Source organism: Benincasa hispida, chromosome 2 (genome assembly GCF_027475165.1).
Source record: "Benincasa hispida cultivar pf3 chromosome 2, pf3_genome.v1.1, whole genome shotgun sequence".
NCBI classification, from domain to species: Eukaryota; Viridiplantae; Streptophyta; class Magnoliopsida; order Cucurbitales; family Cucurbitaceae; genus Benincasa; species Benincasa hispida.
Genome location: NC_143479.1, coordinates 30682121 through 30701525, shown reverse-complemented (window position 1 = coordinate 30701525; position 19405 = coordinate 30682121). Strand labels below are relative to the sequence as shown.

The 19405-nt window shown below is 34.1% G+C and overlaps 1 protein-coding gene and 1 pseudogene across 3 annotated transcripts; both read right to left on the bottom strand.

Annotated features, from left to right (window-relative positions):
* Nucleotides 1–6596: 6596 nt before the first annotated feature.
* LOC150037813 (putative serine/threonine-protein kinase WNK9) lies at nucleotides 6597–9942 on the bottom strand. Of its 3 annotated transcripts, none has more exons than XM_090310541.1 (7): nucleotides 9676–9942; nucleotides 9561–9598; nucleotides 9076–9303; nucleotides 8743–8963; nucleotides 8362–8519; nucleotides 7844–8264; nucleotides 6597–7741 (listed from the first exon to the last, which is right to left on the bottom strand). In XM_090310541.1, the coding sequence occupies exons 1-7, from the start codon at nucleotides 9772–9774 to the stop codon at nucleotides 7053–7055; spliced, it is 1854 nt and encodes a 617-aa protein (XP_090166667.1). In that variant the 5' UTR covers nucleotides 9775–9942; the 3' UTR covers nucleotides 6597–7052. The 3 variants fall into 3 exon arrangements, with proteins under 3 accessions (XP_090166667.1, XP_090166668.1, XP_090166670.1); XM_090310542.1 differs by having other exon boundaries at nucleotides 8467–8519; nucleotides 9676–9916; XM_090310544.1 differs by having other exon boundaries at nucleotides 9255–9303; nucleotides 9676–9901.
* Nucleotides 9943–14129: 4187 nt separating this feature from the next.
* LOC150037812 (zinc finger BED domain-containing protein RICESLEEPER 2-like) lies at nucleotides 14130–14742 on the bottom strand (annotated as a pseudogene).
* Between the last annotated feature and the right edge of the window lie 4663 nt (nucleotides 14743–19405).

Genomic DNA, 19405 nt, shown 5'->3' with positions numbered 1-19405 from the left:
AAATACCGCACCCCCAAATTTAAATGCAGCAATGTCCTCATTGCTGAAAGATTGACAGAAGTCATGCGATGCTCTTAGGAAGATTCGTAAAAAGTCAGTTTGAAAGAAAGCTGATAGACCACTAACTTCTAGAAATATTTCATGAGATGACTATCCTAAAATTAGGTTGACTCTAGTATATACGAAAAAATAGAGGCATGAGTTTCATCATTGAAATCATAATTGAAATCATGCGTTTCATGCGATGCTCTGTGTGGACTTGGTTTGAAGTAGAAATAGGGAGGAACCACAATCGTGTAAATGATTGAGTAAGTGGGACATGGAACAACCATTGTATAGGTCGATGCCTAATCGTTTAGGAAAAGTTATGCGATCGTTTAGCTCATTGCTTAGCTGAGTGTCTATCGTGTAAGAACATTCCACGATTGTTTAGCTAACTCCAAGTTGTCGCTTAGTAAATCTTATTTACTTGACAAATTCTTCGTGAGAATTTTTCGAGAGTGGAAATCTCAAAAACAACTTTTCTTTTTCTTTTTCTTACTAAAATTAGGAAAACATTTTTTCTTTTATCTCACGGTTAGCATGTTGAGTTGGCAATCTGGCTACTCTCACCCATACTAATCAAATGACCGCCCTCAAAGGCAGGATGTCACACCCCGCCCCAGACCACCCTCTTAGCCTAGGAAAGGGTGTGACTGCAGCAATTATCAACCCCGTGGCTAACACTTACTGCCTAATAACTCTTGCAGAATAACTCTGATACCAAAATATAACTTAAGTATAGCAGAATACCTTTAGGCCCATAATTTATTAATTTAGAAACATAACATATTTAGAATCATTGCAATATTAGATTTACAAGTCCCAAAGACCACAAAGCCTAGTCCCTATATGAACAATAGTAACATGTGTACAATATTAACAGTAACCACCTAACAGACGGGTTACAAATCTCTTTATCCTTTAGTGGCAGAGTAGATGTAGAGCTATCTTCAGAGGATTTGACTGCCACCTATGGGGGGGAAAGAAAACATTTGAAAACAGGGTGAGCTTATGCCCAGTGAGTGACTTAAGAAAGACAATTGATTCTCATGCAAAATCTCAATAAAGAGTTTAACTACAATATAAGCTTCTACAGTACTTATACTACAGTATAAACATTTTTCAAGCATAGAACATATAAAGCTGTTTTAATCATAAAATAGTAAAACTATTTCTCACTTGAGGATAACCCTACTGTGGGTAAAAACAATCCCAACACCAACTAATAGTCAAGAGAGAACCCTTTTGCACAATCTCTGACTCTACCTACATGCACGTGGCCATACTAAGTACCGTCATACCTTAGGTACTATTGTTCAGATACCTTCTCAAACGTTCTTCAGTATCTGGTTGGTTTGGTACCTTTTCAAACGTCCTTCAGTACCAATAGATACCTTCTCAAATGTCCTTCAGTATCTAGTTGGGCGGATACCTTCTCAAATGTCCTTCAGTATCGCGTTTAAGTAAAATTAGTCATAAATGACTTTCTCTTTAAAGCATGTAAAGTATAACACATATAAAAACATGGCTTTAAAGGTACTAATGCATGCTGCACATATAACTAGCTTTTTAACAAACTTCTCACTCATGCATGTGTTTAAAACTTAATTTATAGCTTGCTTGGAAATCACTTTGTAAACTAGTTGGCATGAGAATATTCTTCTTTAAAACATACTTTCTATAACACATTGTAATCAAACATTTAAGAAATTTTTTTAATCAAAATGTTTTAGCCACTCACCTTGATTGCTTAGGAGGCTTTCACTCTAATAGCTCCCTTTTCTACCTCGGGCTTCCTTTTCACCCCTAGAATTCAGATTCAACTTATAGCTCAAATTACTCACAGTTCTAAATTTTATTTTGAGATACTTCCTTCTAGAAACATGTTCTAAAATGTCTCAGAAAGATTACCCTAAAATTTGAGCTTAAAACTCCTCTTGGTTTGGCCGGAATCACAGAATCTTCAAGACTGACTCAAACTAATCCGACAGCCTGACCCTTCTATCTTTTTTTCAGTTTTCAGCCCGATCCCTTTGAGATTTTCTTTCGACAGCCCTATCCTGAAAATTAGATTTTTAGAGCTTTTAGATGGCTTTAGAATCACTCTAAACGCACGAGTAAATTGGGAGAACTCTTTGTCCCAAGTTGATGCGTCCTCCTCAGACCTCACTGTCCAATGCGTCCTCTATGTCTAACGCATAGATTTGGCTTCAACGCAAGGTTTGCTCCACTCTCCCACTCTTTTAAGATATTTCTGAGTTGTGATCTAAAAAATGTAGTCTCTTGGCTCTATTTATAGGCGTCCAAACCTTCTCCGGAGTTGACACCACCTACTTGGCTGCATGGCCAAGTGTGTCCTTCTCATCCCATCAACGCAACGCTGTGGTCATCGCAAGCTAAGTGTCTTCTTCCCATGTTGCCAACGCATGGGCCTCCAATCTGATGCCACCACCTCAAATTCTTAAGGTTTAAGTCTTTCCTCCCAAGAAGACACGTGATTTTGATGATGTTATCCTGATGATTTCATCCTTGTATGTGTCCAACTCTTGGTTGCTCAACGCCTAGTCCATAAGCAACGCATAACCTCTACTCAACGCATAGCAAGCCAATTCACTATCATGACAATTCAACTTAGCCATCGCAAGAAGCTAACCATCACCAATGCATAGGGTGACCGTCCATTCTTGACGCATGGCTCACTCGCACGGCTTGCTTGGCATGGGCACGTGGTGTTGGCCACCAACGCATAGGTGCGCTGCACAGGCTGGCCGCTCGACGTATGGGCGTGCTTGGCTGTATGGGCTGCGCGTGGCGCCTTGACGCTTGGTCAGGTGCTTAGGCGCATGGGTGTGCTGCTTCGACGCATGGGCGTGCGGCGTATGCTGGCCATCGCTCGCTCACTCGGCTGCATGGGCGCATGGCATGGGCTGCGCACTTGGCTGCATGCCAGGGCACCTCGACGCACGGCATGTCTGCTCGACAGGGTGCTCACCGCATGGTTGTGGCCGCTCGGCAGTGCGCTTAACGCAGAAGCGTATCCACTCGACGCATGTGTCCGGCCGGGCTGCTCGACGCATGGCCTGGGCACTGGCCGAGGCTGCTCAATGCATGGCTGTCTTTCCATGCATGCCTCGCCTACCCGTGTGCCTTCCAACGCATCATCTCCTTTTTCCTTCTTCAGCCGTATGCCTTCACCAACAACTCTTCCAACGCATCAGTACCACTCTAACACACAAAATTCTATAGCCAAATTTCCAAAATTTTCCCCAAACGTTAACCTTCCAAATTTCCTCTTTTCTTCTAATTTCCACTCTTTTCTCTACCATTTTACCCTAGTTTCCACATCAACCTACTCATCACACTAATCTCAATAGGGAACATACTCAAGTAAAGAAATTGGGATTCGGGGTTCACACAGGAGTTCTCAAAACACTAAGGATTGAGGTCGTATCACCTATGGCCGTTTAGGTGAGATGTAAGTCTCTAGTATCAACGGCGTTATATACAGAGTCTAGTCATCTCGTGGTTCGGTCTTATACAAACTCTTTGTATAGGACACCCCTGCTAGTATGTCTCCACATGAATGGTCAGGATCTATCATCTGTAGTAGTTTACAACACTTGCAAACCTCTACAAAGCGGGTTGTATCCATATTATCACCAGGATCAGGTATCCCACCTTAATCCTTATACTACAGACCTATTTAGGTTATCATTTAAGCCATGATCCACTTGTATATCACACATACATGCTTAAGTTTACATAAGATAACCATGGAGATTTGTTTATTTGATATGAGTAAGTGCTAGAATGAAATAACAGTTTTTTTATTCATAAAACAATGTGTATCATTACAAACAACGAGACTTCGGAAGAATTAGGACACCAATACCAATAGAATTAGTGTCTATAAATTTAAATTTTAAGAAAAGAAAATAAAAAATCAAATAATTATAAAACTAGACCTAAATTGTAATAAATTCACTCTTTAACATACTTAATGTTGGATTTTTAGTTTTCTGGTTTGAAAATTTAATTTTGTTCTGACCAGTTTTTTCAAGCTTTTCATCTTTTTAAAAAGTGATGATTTCACACATGCATAAGAAAAGTTAGATTTAAAGTATATTTTCCACGGCTCCATCAATTCCTTTGGTCCACTCATCCTGTAATGATTGACCACTCATGCTTACCCTTCTCTCATGTGTCACATCATACCGAGCAAGAAAATTTATAGTACTAGGATAGAATTGAAATTTATTTTATATTACCTCCCTTCGTTATTTGCCACAAAAATTTTATGGAATCAACGAAATAAATGAATAATAAATAAATAAATCATTTAACGACATATCAATTAATGAATAGTAGGAGTAGGAACTACGATAGTACTAGATATTTTTCCATATCGAACCGTCACCTAGTTAGTTCGATTACTCTACACCTCGGGACTGTTTGTTTTGCTGGAATGAGATGAGTTTGGAATGAAATGTAATCCAAAACTCATGTTTGGATTGAGCGTTTTGTGCCCGAATTGTATTATTGAACTCATTTCATTCCAAACAGTTTTCAACCCAACCCTTTTACACTTCACGAACTCACTCCTATTTCGCTCTTGATATCTCAGCATTCCAACACTCCTCTGATTCTCAGTAATATGATTATATTCCACCCTCCCAAACATACCATTTATGTTAGGTAAATACTTTTGTAACAAGAACAACAAAAGACTTATTAGAATCAAAATTAAAAATTCAACCTTGAAATATAAGAGCTTGTTTGGATTGATTTGAGAAAAAAACGTTTTTCCAAAAAACTCATTTTTATTTAAATATTTTTCACAAAACTTATTGAAAATATTCTTCATAAGATTTTTGAATGGTTTTTAAACATTCTATTTTTTCTAAAATGACTTGTTTATTAAATTAAACACTTAAAAATGTATTTCAAACCCACCCTAAGAGATTTTTTAAAATCGAATACGTTGACTAATTTGTAATAACTCATGCCACCATCTAAAACATTATAAAATAGGTATTATTTTCAGGAAAAGTGGGCCATGACAAATTTATTCAACGTATAAACTTTGGCATCCTAATTAAGAGTAGCAATCAATATTCAATATGCAAAGAAGAGTGGACTTTGGATGCATCTACCTTTTAAGTTCTTTCCCCTCAAAGTTGTAATGTTTGACAAAGATTCCAACTCATCAGTGCTGGTGTCTATTTACACTTTTTTTCAGTTTTAAATTTCTTACTTTTTTTATATACTTTTACCAAATATTTTTAAAAAATTGCAAAAAACTTAGTTTTTAAAAATTTGTTCTTGTTTTTAAAATTTGGATAAGAATTCAACTTTTATAATTAAAAAGATGCAAATGGTTGTAAGAAAATGAGAGAAAATAAAACGAAATGATTATCAATTCATCCAAATTATACAAATTTGAACTTAAACTTTTCAAGTTGTGTTATAGATGATGAGTTTTGGACCCCAAAGTTTGAAAGGATACTCGTTATAACCGGTTGTGTGGAAGTCAATCGGATTTGAAAACAGAAAAATGGACCCATTTTTAGTGTATAATGTTGTGTTTCACGAGAATGCTATTAAAAACAATTTTGAGAAGAAAAATTAGTTAGGTTTTATCCCAATATAAGGATAGCTTTACAATTTAAAATATTTTCACTCTTCTCAGAAGCTGTATTCTTAACATGTTTAGGTCATATATAAAAATATGAAGAGAAGAGCTCAAAATATTAATAGGATAAAAGAGTTACCATTTATTGTCAATTGGTTTTAAGATGAAACATCACATTTATGGAATGTGTAGTTTATAAAGCCCAAATGGAAATGCAATATAAAAAAAAAAAAAAAAAAAAAAGAATCTAACCCAAGAATGATCAACCCAAAGAGACAAAACTGAGGGTCCTAAATTCAAAAAATGAAAAAAAAAATAGAACTTCATGTTTATCTAATATTAGAATGATTTTTATGTTGTGTGCAATTGACATTATAAAGGAGTCACATAAAAGAGGGATACTATACAATTTTTTTAATTTAGTATAACGATTATGGAATGGAATATTAAATTTTTAATATCAACAAAGAGAGGATATGACAATTACTATTGAATTAAACTCACTTTGTCAGAGTAGTTTTTGTCCAAATATTTGATTGGAAAACGCTAAAAATAATTATAATTAAAGTGTAGAAGAACACAAAAGATTTGCTATTTTTTTTTTTCCTTTTACTAAAGTGTTTATAATTGAAAATAATTTTGCTAAAATAACTATTTTTAAAAGCATTCCCTTCCACATCTTTAGAACTTTTTGATCATTCAAATACTAACTTATCACAACCTCCAGCTATGCAACCAACCATTTGTCTTAGTTTTAGTCAACTAAAAACACTCACTTTTCACTATTTCAAAAACCTACCAAACTCAACCACGCTTAAGTTTCATGGATAATGTACTAAAAAAAAAAGAAGAAAAAAAAAAAGGTCTTATGGATAATGAACAAGGCTTCATAGAAACCAAGCTATAACTTCAGAATGTTGAATAACCAGGAGAACACTTGCATCTTTTTTCATTGTCTATAAGAGAATATCCATTACAATTCCAATAACTTTGTGAACTAAAACAATGATCAAGAAGAAAAAAAAGGTGACAATGTAAGTGAAAAAAGTACAGTAAATGCTGTGAATAGCTTACATATTTCTGTACAATAAAAAAACAGCAACTGGTAGTGAGTTGTTTTGTTGCTTGGAGGGAATGTGCCTGTAATCTTTGATTCTTGAATATATACTCTGCAATTGAAGAAAAATCTAGCTAACGCCTCACAGTTTCGGACCCTTTGGGTATCCAAACGGGGCAGCTACAACGAAATAACCTCAACTATGATTTAAATCTTCACAATCTTGTCCAATAAAAACAGCGTTGTCACTTGCATCCTCTATTGCTTGTAGCGATGTAGAGGGACTGCAAAAAAAGTTCCAACTGATGTCTCTAAATTATCTCAATTCCATAGCCATCTAATTTCCCAATGGATTTGGGAAGCAAGTTTATCTTCACAATAGGATGGAACCGTGGACAACGATCGGGAACCCAATAAACTTCTTAGTGAAGTTCTATCAATGACAGTAGCTTTGGTATCTGGTACTTTTTCTTTGCTATACCCAACAGTGACTGATTGGTCAGTTTTCTTGTAATTTTCACCAGAATGTCTTTGTCTAAAACTATGAGAACTAAGAGCTTGGTTTTCATGGAGGGCAGAGTTTGACTGATTGTGTTGGCTTGACACTTTTGGTCTGCTCTCTACCACAGACTGTGTAGGCTGATCTGCTTTGAGGGAGAACTGCCCTTGCTCGAAGTGTCCTTGCACTAAAGCACGTCCATCTATGCTGCAGTTTAAAATCTGATAGAGTTTGGCTCCATTTCCCTTATTCTCTATCAAAGAATTATCAGATGGTTGATTAGAATCGTTGTAGCTTCGAGAGCCACCGTCGTAAGAGATACGAGGTGTTTCATCTATGCCAGGCCCTGGCTTCCAGTCAGGTACCAAGGAAGCAATTTCCCCATCAATTTTTTCAGCTATCTTGATCACATCTTGGTCAGTAATATCAAGTTCTGCTATCATTTCGGTGGCTACTGTTAATGCCGTATCATTCTTGGTGTCAAATGGGAAATATATGTTCCGAATACATCCTGCACATATATCGCATTGTTCGGGTGAACATTTCTGTAACTATTAATAGAAAGCAAGCATCCATGACCAAAACCGAAAGGAGGAAAATAAATGTGATCTACCTTCTTTATCTGCAATCCTAAGTCTTAAGACGATACTGCCATCTTCTCTGATCTTCCCCTTAATACTGTTATCAAGATTTTCCAATATGTCATTATCATCGTCCTCAAAAAGTTCAATCCCATCGGCTTCCTTCTGAACTGTATGGCACCTCCATTCATCTGAGGTCTCAAAACTGTAACTAATTGAGCTAAATCTTTTTTCTTGTTCAAGAAAAGGGTGAGCTATAGTGGAAGCAAAATCGTCCAGTTCTCCTCGAGAATTTGAGATTTTCAACTTGCTTTCACCATCATCAACTTGGAGAAAAGGGTCACTCAAAAGCTCCCTTGCTGAAAGTCTACAAGAGACTGGTGCCAAGCATTTCTCAACGAATTGCCGCATGCTTGGATCCTTCACTTTATACAAGGCAGCTGGTTTTTTCCCCTACAAGTAGAAAGCATGTTAAGGAATCAACTTTTCCTACCCTCACATAGTCTAGATTAAAGAAAAACATAGGCCCATTGAGAGACGGGGATCTTACAGAAATTACTTTCTTATAGATTTGAACAGGATGACTACATTCACTATATGGATATTCAAACGTAACCATCTCCAAAACACACATCCCAAAAGAATAAATGTCTACCAATTCATTATATGCCTCTTCATATACTTCAGGAGCCATGAACTCTGGTGTCCCTGTAATGTAATAACAATAATAATAAGCACATCTGACAAAATGATTTATTTCTCTCACAAAAATCACCAGCAACTCAAGGAAAGTGATTCATCGTGAGGACATTAAGGATCAGAAAGCCAAGAATGAAATGGTAAAAGAACTGTAACACGATCTCCGCCTGATTCTTCTGTCCAAAAATTGAATCTCTTGCCAAAATTTCACATGATTTGAAGATAAACATACCAACACAATGATCAGCATGTGATTTCCGGAGGATAGCAGCAAGGCCAAGGTCTCCAATTTTAATTTCTCCTTGGTTACCATTAACAAAAATGTTGTCACACTTGAGATCTCTGTGGATCACAGGAGGGTCTTGGCTATGGAGATAGTGAAGACCCCTCAAAATTTGTCTACACCATCGCTTCACTGCTCTAATGTTAACTCTCCTATGCTTTAGCCTAAACCTGTGAGAACAGAACCAACCAGAAATGAGGCAGAAATCTAAAAGAAAGAAGGCAACAATTAAGAGAATAGAAAGTGAACGGTGTAAGATTGAATGTTCAAAAGCATTCTTACTGCCTCAAAGTCCCAGAAGTGAACATTTCAGTTACAAAGTTGATGTTCTTATTTGCAGTATCGACCCAAGAAGTATAGAATTTCATAATGTTCTTATGTTTCAATGTTTTTAAGAGGTGAATCTCAGAGTATAGCCTCTCAAGATCTTCAGGACATTGAAGAAAGTTACAGAGTTTGACCTGATTCCAAGCAACTTCAATCCCTTCATACTCATCAAATGCTCTGTAACTATAAAGCAAAAGAAAATCTCAGGCGAATGCTCATTTCCAGAAACAGAATAAAATCAACAAAATCAAACATAACCCATAAGAGGAAATCGAAAAAGAGAGCGAAATGAACAAAAATCAAACACGCAGAAGAGATCGAATTCTCAAAATAAATAGAAAATGCATGTTAAAAAACGGTGAAACTACAAGGAAATCCGAAAATCGATATTAATTACAAAAATGCAAAGGAAACGAAGGAGAGGCTAAATTCGTTCATACACTATCTTGGAAGCTCCTTTGCCGAGAATTTCATTGTACTGCAATAGAGAAGAGAACAAAATCAGAATCAAGGCGAATTCGCAAGAGAGTCAGAGAGAGAGAGGTAGAGAAATACTCTTCCATATCTGCCAGTGGGATCAATTTCAACATACTGAGAGAAATCTGGAAGTTGAACAAGATCAGAGAAACCACTGATTGAATCGGTTTTGTCCATTTGATTTCAACGGATTTGCCTCGTTCGTGGGCTGTGCAAATCCTCGGTTCCTCAGTTTTTGGGCAGAGAAGTATTTGGACAGCACATTTTTGGCAAAACAAGAAGAGAAGCGAAGAGAAAAAGGTATGCAATGAAAGTGACGGCCCCTTCAGTTTTCAGATTTTGGGTAAAATTTTCATTTATCTCACATTTCTAAATTATAACAGCAAATACCCATTCCCATAATTCCTCCACATTTTTCATTTTAATACCCTATTTACAAGTTTTCATTTAACACATGAATCGAGGCTGGTAGGTTGAAGTGAGCTTAACTCAATAGTATTGACATGCATTTCAATCTAAGAGGTCGAAGGTTTAATACAGTATATACTTTTACATATTTTCATCTAAGATATGTATGTGAAAAGAAAATTCCTCGACCTCTATTGTATTCTAAAATAAACATGTATGTACGTAAGTTTATTTACATGTGTCAGGAAATGATAAAAAATGAACTTTCATGTGAATATAATGTCTTTCTTTTATAGTTCAACACGAGCTGTTTGGAGACCCAACATGAGATCTTATATCCCCATATCCTATATCATCTTAGTGTTTGGAGGTCCATTATCATATCTCATCGATTTTAATTGTTTATGGGTTCATTTTCGGCCTTTTATGTATCGTGTATCATCTCAATGCTTCAACTCATACTCGATCAAAACTCTCTAGAAATCAGAACTCTCTACATCCTATATAATCTCAATGCCAAGAACCGTCTGGCACACGACTTTTTTTTCATCGTTCTTAATCTCTAGGTCTGTTTTCGCACTTTTTCGTGCCGGAAGGTTCGCGCACAAAAATTGGGCCCCGTGGCGATACCTTGAAGGAGTTAAGTCATCGATATTGTTTAAGTTTGAAGGAATCATATACGCATACACTTACCCTTTCACAAATAAAGATTTAAAACGTTGATGTCGATGGAATTATGATATCTCAATTTGCTGAAATGTCGATAAAAAGATCAATGAATTGTCGATGTTGATAGATATTTTTTAAAAATCACTATAAAATTAAAAAACAATTAAATTATTTAAATTAATAAATAAATATTTTTATGTTTTTTTGAATGATGTTTATTGTTCCTATTATATTTACATTAATGAAATTTTATTACTTATTTTTTATTTTACATGAATTGTTTAGATAAAACGAAATTGATCTACTTTTATGTCGATATCGAACTATAAAGATGCGCAAATATCAAGACGTGACAAAGATGTAAAACCATTTAAAAAAAAAACTTGGGTTAAAGATGGTTGCAAGTATGAGCTGTACAATTAACTGATTCTAAACTCAGTTTCTCATTTGTTTGTAGTTCAAATCTGAACCATTTGATTATAAAATTAAGTTTGAGTTGTTATTTCTCCAATCCACGTTCTCTTCCTTATTTTTATAATCAAGAGCTTGTTTGTCAAAATGGAATAAAAATAAAGGCAAATCAATCACAATCATTATTTCTCTTTTTGAATAATTGTATCATTATCATTTGAAAAATTTAATCATACTTCTAAAAAGATAAGACTTCAACCATATTATTTCTTCAAGGGAGATTTTCGTAAGTAGAAAAATAAGATAAAATTATTTATACACAATAATAAAATTTAATCATAAAACTTCTTTCAATTTCTATCACTGATAAATATTGATAGACTTCTATCAGCCTTTATAAGTTTCTATCACTAATAGGTGCCGATAGATGTTTATCAGTATTTTTTTGTTATTTCGGTAAGTAATTTGACATTTTTTTTTTTTTATCTGTGAAGAACATAATTCAGCGGCCATCTATATGTGTTAACAACCACAAAATCGGTGATTAAATTCTTTCTTTTTATTTGTAAGAAAATATTTTTACGTGTTCTGTTAAAAAGTGAACATTCTATGACATTACCATATTTGATCAAAATATATATATGTGATACATATATATTTATTAGTTTTTTTTTATATGAATCTTGTGTTGTAATACCTTCTTTTCTACAATTATTAAATGCATCCCACCTAGCACAGTTGTAACAAAATACAGTTATGGATGAAATAAAAAAATAATAAAAAATGGAAAATCCTAAAGTATTCTTCAATGAGATATTAAACATTCATGTGCTTACTTTTGAGTCAAAGGAGTTGGAAAGATTATGGAAACTTGTCCACATAAATTGGCGCTAGTAAAGTTAGGTTGGGTATTTGGTAGATCTCCTTGTTTATAAGTTATTATTATTATTATTATTTTATGTGCCTACTAATTTATCTTTTAGGACGGTTTGGAACAAGAAATTAGTTATTATAGTCATAGGTTATCATAATTGGGTTAAAATAGTTTATGTTTGGGGTATAGGTTATCTTAGTTCGAGTTATAATAGTATGTGTTTGATGTGTAAACTATTTTAGTTTAAGAATAAATAGTAAATATTGTAGCAAACAATACAAAATAATAAATATAAAATAGTAAAAAAAGTAGCAAATTTACATATCGTAGCAAATGAGGATTTTGAAATAGTGTTACTGTAACTAATTGAGGATTACAAAATAATATTTCCTATGACAAGAAGTAGTTATTATAGTCTTAGGACAATTCTTGCCCCAAACGGCCCTTAGATACTAAGATCAATGAATCAAACAAAATTTAATCAACTACTTAAATGCCCAACTAAACTATGAAAATAACTTGAGCCTGTCAACAAATATAGAAAAAAAGTAGTCAAAGTCAACAATAAATTATTTAGACCAAATTAAAGGGCTTCTTACCTAATAAGAATAAGTATACAAAGTTAATTATCTCGTCAAATCTTAGAAGGGTTCATCTTTGACAGTTTAACAAAATTTTTAGAAAAATGTTTAAATTTATTTAATTAAAATATTAGTTTAACAACATGCAATAAAAATTTAAATATGAATTTCACAACTTTCGTCATCAAGTAAAATTGAGAAAAGTACTAAAAACACGACAAGAATAAAGAAATTAAAGTGACCTAGTTTGATTCTTATATGAACCTGACCTAACTTAGTTTGATTTCGGTTGGATTGATTTTTTTTCTACAAAATCCAATTTAGTTACAAAATCTATCTCACACACATATATTATAAATCCCGTTATATTTATATACATCATCTTATATATTAAGGAAGAAAAATTTCAAATTACATTAGTTTAACGTGAAACTCAATTTACTATGAGTTCGATAAAACAATTACCAAAGTAAATCAACCAATACAATGAAAAAACTTGCCCCTTCGTGCATAAAATGGAACATTAAAAGCCTAATATGAAAATGAATAAAAACAGCAAACATTAGAATCTTCTCAAATTGAAGAGAACTTAAAAGTTCGATACAAAAAGTTCTCAAATCTTATTCTAATCAAGAATCTTTGATATGATTCAACAATCAAATGTCATGGATCACATTTCCCTATTCTCATGCAAAAGACAATAACTAATAAACTATGTCATATTCTTGTAAGTAATGAATGATTTGAATTTGACTATGCTAAGATCTCATGACGGAAAACAAAAATTATTACTTATTTGACTCCTTCCTTTACTTTTTCTACTAATGGTATTCTATGTTCTCTTTCATTTGTATTATACTGGAATCACTGACTTTTCAACATAACTCTAATTCCAGTATTATATTTTGAGACACTAAAAAAAATGAGATTCAGTACTTAACATTTAGTATATAACAAAATTTATATAATTAAAAAATATATATAAATAAGATTTAAGAGCAAAAACTCATAATCGTAGAATCATAATTCAAATTCTAAAATGAAACTTTTATCTCCTTTTGTATGTTTGTGAATTCTAGATAAGAATGAAAAAAACAATTAGCTTATTAAATGCAAATAATGAAATAAATAAAATTTACAATTATTATGATGCGATTATTTATTACCTTCATCAATTTCTTTACCCCATCAATTTTTTCACTCATATCATCCAAAGGTTGGATTGAAATCGGCAAATTTTGAGCACAAATGAGTTTATCTAATTTGCAAGCTTTGAAAAGAATCTAACACCCATCCATCAATGATACAAGTTGATTCAGTTGGCACTGCAGATATAGAAATATAATAGATGCCCTTGACCTACTTGGCTAATAATCCTAATCCTAAATGGAGAAGATTTATTTTCCACTAATTTAACATATCTAAGTTTTCATCTTCTACACGACTCCTCATCTAGATAACAAGTTGCCTCTGCATTTTACTGTCATTTGGATCTTTTAAATTAGTTCGTTTAAATCTACCATGTACAACAACATGTACCTTGTAGCTAGAGTCAATTCCACTATATGCATCAGATAACATTGATTGTATTAAACCATGACTTTGACAACTAGATGCTTGATAGGTGTAGATGATTTTGTTTGTTGATATTGTTCTTTTGGTATTGACTTTCTTATATAATAATCATCACAAAAATGGCAAATTGCTTATTCAACCTTAGTGTTTTTTTTTTTTTTGTTTTGCACTTTTTCCTCCAAAAGTTCATTAAAGTAGTAACTCAGATAAGTCAACTTGTATCTAGGGATAAGAACTACAATAATATACAACAATAAATTGGTCTACTCATTTTTAGTTATACTGCAATACATATTAAAATTTGTGTGCATGTTTACTGCCATTTGACTCAATAGTGTATTATCGTACAATGAGTATTCATGAACTATTCTCTTAGACTAAACATATTTCATAAAAAAATATGTTTGAAGTCATAGACGTAGATGCATAAAACTTTAATGTAATATCTGAGAAAGTCTTCAAGAACTCTACAAATAGTTTAGTATTATCCCAACCTTCAATAGTTGAAATATCATCTTTTGGCAAATAACTTGGGTCATGCTCCTCCAATCTTTCAAATGTCTTTTGGCACTAAATTTCTCCATCCAATATAGTGAAATTTGAATTCCATCATGCTTGGACATCCATCATAAGGAAACTTCTTGTTGATTTCCTATCTTCTTTAACAAAATTTTTAAATATTTGCAGTCTTGCAGGGGATGACCTATTATACTTCACAACATTTCTAATATGAATGATATACACATGCAAATCTTTTAAAGAATCATTCAAATTAAAGATTTATTTACTTAATTGTAGTTTGTAATTCTAATGTACAAATGATTTATTTATTTAATAAAATATGAGATATTTTTATTCGATATTTAGTAGCATTAACCCACAAAGCCAATAAACTGACATCCAAAGTTATTTTCTATAACTTAAACATGTATGTAGAGATATAAAAGTGGATCATGTTTAATTGATAACCTAAATGGTCTATAGTAGATAGAAAAGGCTGGATACCTTATCTTGATGACATTATGAATACAATCCACTTTGTAACTGTTACAATTGTTGTAAAGACAAATGATCTGATCCTGATCATTCATGCAAAGACATGTGAGCAGGGGTGTTCTATACAAAGGGTTTGTATAAGATTGAACCACGAAATGAATAGTCTCATTATATAACATTGTTTATAGTAGAGACTTACATTTCACTAGGATGACCATAGGGACATGTCTTGAATCCTGAGTAAGTTGTGAACTCCTATCTATAAAAGAAGTCCTTTGATTTGTATGGGTGAGAGTGGTTAGATCGTTGACTCAATAAGCCTACCATTTTGGGATTCGTCTGATTGAGGAACTGGGAACACAACTACACAAGACGAAATTCACTCATTCCCTAATGTTAGTAAGTAGATAAATTGCTCCCTTAAGGGCTGATTCCGAGGCTTGAACAATATGGTATCACACCCTCTCTTGGCCCGAGAGGGGTTTGGTCAGAGTTGGACTGTGACTTATTGTTCATTATGGGGATCAATGGTACTTAAGGAGTTAGATGTAACTATTGGGGCAAAATGGTAATTTTGGCCTAGCTGTACTTACGAGACATTTGTGAAGGGTTATTGCACTATTGGTTAGTTATATCCAATGGATATAGAAATATATCTGTAGTGCAAAGAGTGCAATTGTCGGTCTTTAGTGGAGTGACCTAAAGTTAATGGATATTGAGTAATTTAATTAAAGGAGTTTAATTAATTATTCAAATACCTTTGGAGCTTCAAGCTATAGATCCATAAGATCTTGTCTATAGCTCAACACGAATTATTGAGAATTAATTTGGAATTAATTTTGAATTAGTTTGAATTGTTCAAATGAATTAAAGGAATTAATTATATGTAATACAATTTAATTAAATTAGATTAATTATATGTGATATAATTAATATAATGTATTTGATACATTATAATATAAAGTTTATTTCGAGAGAAATTAAGTATTTGAATATGATTCAAATACTAATTATATAGATGAGATTCATATAAATAAATTTAGTATAAATATGATTTATATTAAATGTCATGCATTATTGAGAGAGAAACAAACTATAATTTATATTGTATTTGATACAGTATAAAAACTATAGGTTATGTGTTATATTTGATATAATATATAGTTTAATATATATTATATGATAAGGTAGTTATCAGATAAATATATATATTAAACAATTTATTAAAATAATTTGTTAAATTATTTTGATTTTTATACTTTTTTTAAAAAAATTAATAGGAGATAGTTGTAATCCTTCCCCAACCCCTCCCCCTCCCCCCTCTCTAGAGTAAAACATGAGTGTGGGAGTTTTTTTTTTGTTGTTGTTGTTGTTGTTGTTGTTGTTGTTGTTGTTTAACACATCTTCATCTTTTTCACGAGAAGTTACAAAGGAGTGTATCAGTGTGCTATGTGATTTTTTGGATCTCCCAAGAAACCTCATCTCTTCTCAAATCTTTCTCTCCCTTTTTTCAAAACTCAGAGCCCACAACTCCTAAGAATTCTCTTTCCCTACAGAGAATACAGAAGAAATATTTGGGTGGTGCCCTCATTGACGACCTTTTTCTGCATGTTTCATCGTGACCGGAAAAGAGGAAATTCATGAAGATCTTTGGCTTCAAGGGTAAGTTGATCTTAGCCTTTCCTCCTCTTTTAGTTTGCATGCTGTAATTTTATGTTTAATGCATAAATTTATTGTGAAGTAATTTTGCGATTCGATGAAAAATGAAATTGGGATCGATCTCACTTTCGCTGCGGACCTTGGGGTTCCTTCAGTTGTAACCATGTAATTGATATTCTGTAAGGAAGTCCACATATCAATTGTTTAACAAAATCTTTGGCTACTTTGAGTTAATGCACTCTTCATCCTCTTTTTACAAATAATCATGACCTGAATCTTGAGTGAATTGTGAATCCTGTCTATGAGGTGGTCCTTTGATTTGTATGGATGAGAGTGGCCAGATTGCCAATTCAACAAACTTACCATTTTGGGGATTCGTCTGATTAAGGAGTTGGAAACACAGTTACACAAGATGGAATTCACTCCTTCCTTGAGGCAGAGGTAAGTAGATAAATTGCTCCCTTAAGAGCTGATTCCGGGTCTTGAACAATATGGCGCCACACCCTCTCTTGGCTCGATAGTGGTTTAGTCATAGTTGGACTATGATCTATTGTTCATTAGAAAGATCAATGGTACTTAAGGAGTTAGATGTAACTACAAGGGCAAAACGATAATTTGGCCTAGCTGTACTTACGAGCAATTTGTGAAGGATCATTGTACTGTTGATTGGTTATATCCAATGGACACATAATATATCTGTAGTGCAAAGAATACAGCTGTCGGACTTTAGTGGAGTGCCCGACAGTTAATGGATGGTGAATAATGTAATTAAAGAGTTTAATTAATTATTCATGTACCGTTGGAACATAAGGTTTGATACTACGATCAAATCTTATGGCTTTGATCAAAACGTTGATGAGCCTTGTGTCTACAAGAAAATCATCAACAGTTTAGTAGTTTTCCTAGCGTTGTATGTAGACGATATCCTACTCATTGGGAATGTTGTAGACTTACTGACTTCAATTAAGAACTAGCTAATGACCCAATTCCAAATGAAAGATTTGGGAGAGGCTTAGTTTGTTCTTGGGATTCAGATCTTTCAGGATCGAAAGAACAAAATGCTACCACTATCTCAGGCATTGTACATTGACAAGATGTTGATCAAGTACTCAATGCAAAACTCCAAGAGGGGCTTATTGCCTTTTCGGTACAGAGTTACATTGTCTATGGAACAGTGTCCTAAGACACCTCAAGAGGTTGAGGAAATAAGATGGATCCCCTATGCATCTACTGTAGACAATTTAATGTATGCAATGTTATGTACTAAACCTAACATCTGCTACGCAGTGGGGATAGTTAGTAGATATCAGTCTAATCCAGGACAGGGTCACTGAACAGCCGTTAAGAACATCCTCAAGTATCTTTGGAGAACAAGGGAATATATGCTTGTGTATGGTTCTAAGGATTTGATCCTTATAGGATACACAAACTCTGATTTTCAGACTAATAAGGATTCTAGGAAATCTACTTTAGGATCAGTATTCACTCTTAACGGAGGGGTTGTAGTATGGCGAAGCACCAAGTAGGGGTGCATCGCAAACTCCACCATGGAGGTCGAGTATGTAGCGGCTTGTGAAGCTGCTAAGGTGGCCGTTTGGCTCAGGAAACTCCTGACTGATCTTGAAGTTGTTCTAGATATATCTAGGCCCATCACTCTTTATTGTGATAATCGTGGTGCTGTGGCAAATTCTCGTGAGCCTCGGAGTCATAAGCATGGCAAGCACATAGAGAGAAATACCATCTCATCTGGGAGATTGTGCATCGAGAGGATGTGATTGTCACGAAGATAGCTTCGAAGCACAATGTTGCTGATGTTAAAGTTTAACAACAAGCAGCGAAAGTATCAAGGATCCATAAGCATTCTAATTCACTAATTTTGACAAAAACTAAAGCATGTTGTTCATAAAAATGGGTTTTCAAAACATACCTTTGAAGAACTCTTCAAGAAAATCGTTGTTCAGCTGCTGATGACGAGAAATTAGTTATCAATTACTTGATGACTAAAATTACTTGAACGCAATATGTGATGCATGTTCTTAATGTATGCGTTAATTATCATGCATCAGTGGTCATGCATTGGAGTGAATTATGTGTTAACGAATGTATGCGATGGCCATGCGTTCCTGTCACAAGTTTTCTTGCGCTCACGCCATGTATAACACGAATGCAAGTTTCTGGAGTGATCCGAGGTCGAACTCAGGGACTTGTAACTTGATGTATGTAGTAATGTGTATGCGACGATTGAATAAAAGAATGGATGGGGGTTCTATGCTACAACTACTCCTACTCCTAACTAACAGACAATGCAATGAGAAGTATGAATGAGAGATAGAGACACGACAACTGTTGACGCATAGTAAATGGATGAAAAAATAGATAAAATGTGGAGATGTCTTCATCGCAACCCTTAAGATTGACCGCAAGGGTAACCTCTACCAACGCAAGCTATACGATCATGCTACACACACTAAAAGCCTAAATCTAGGACGTATGTGATGTGTATGCAAAAAGGTCGAGATGACCGCATACAACATCCTACTTCTTGGACATAGTCATTATCATCTCCATAGGGTTCATACGCTGTGTAATAGCAAATGGAGCTCATTTCTAAGTCTCCATTCTTGCTTATGAAAAC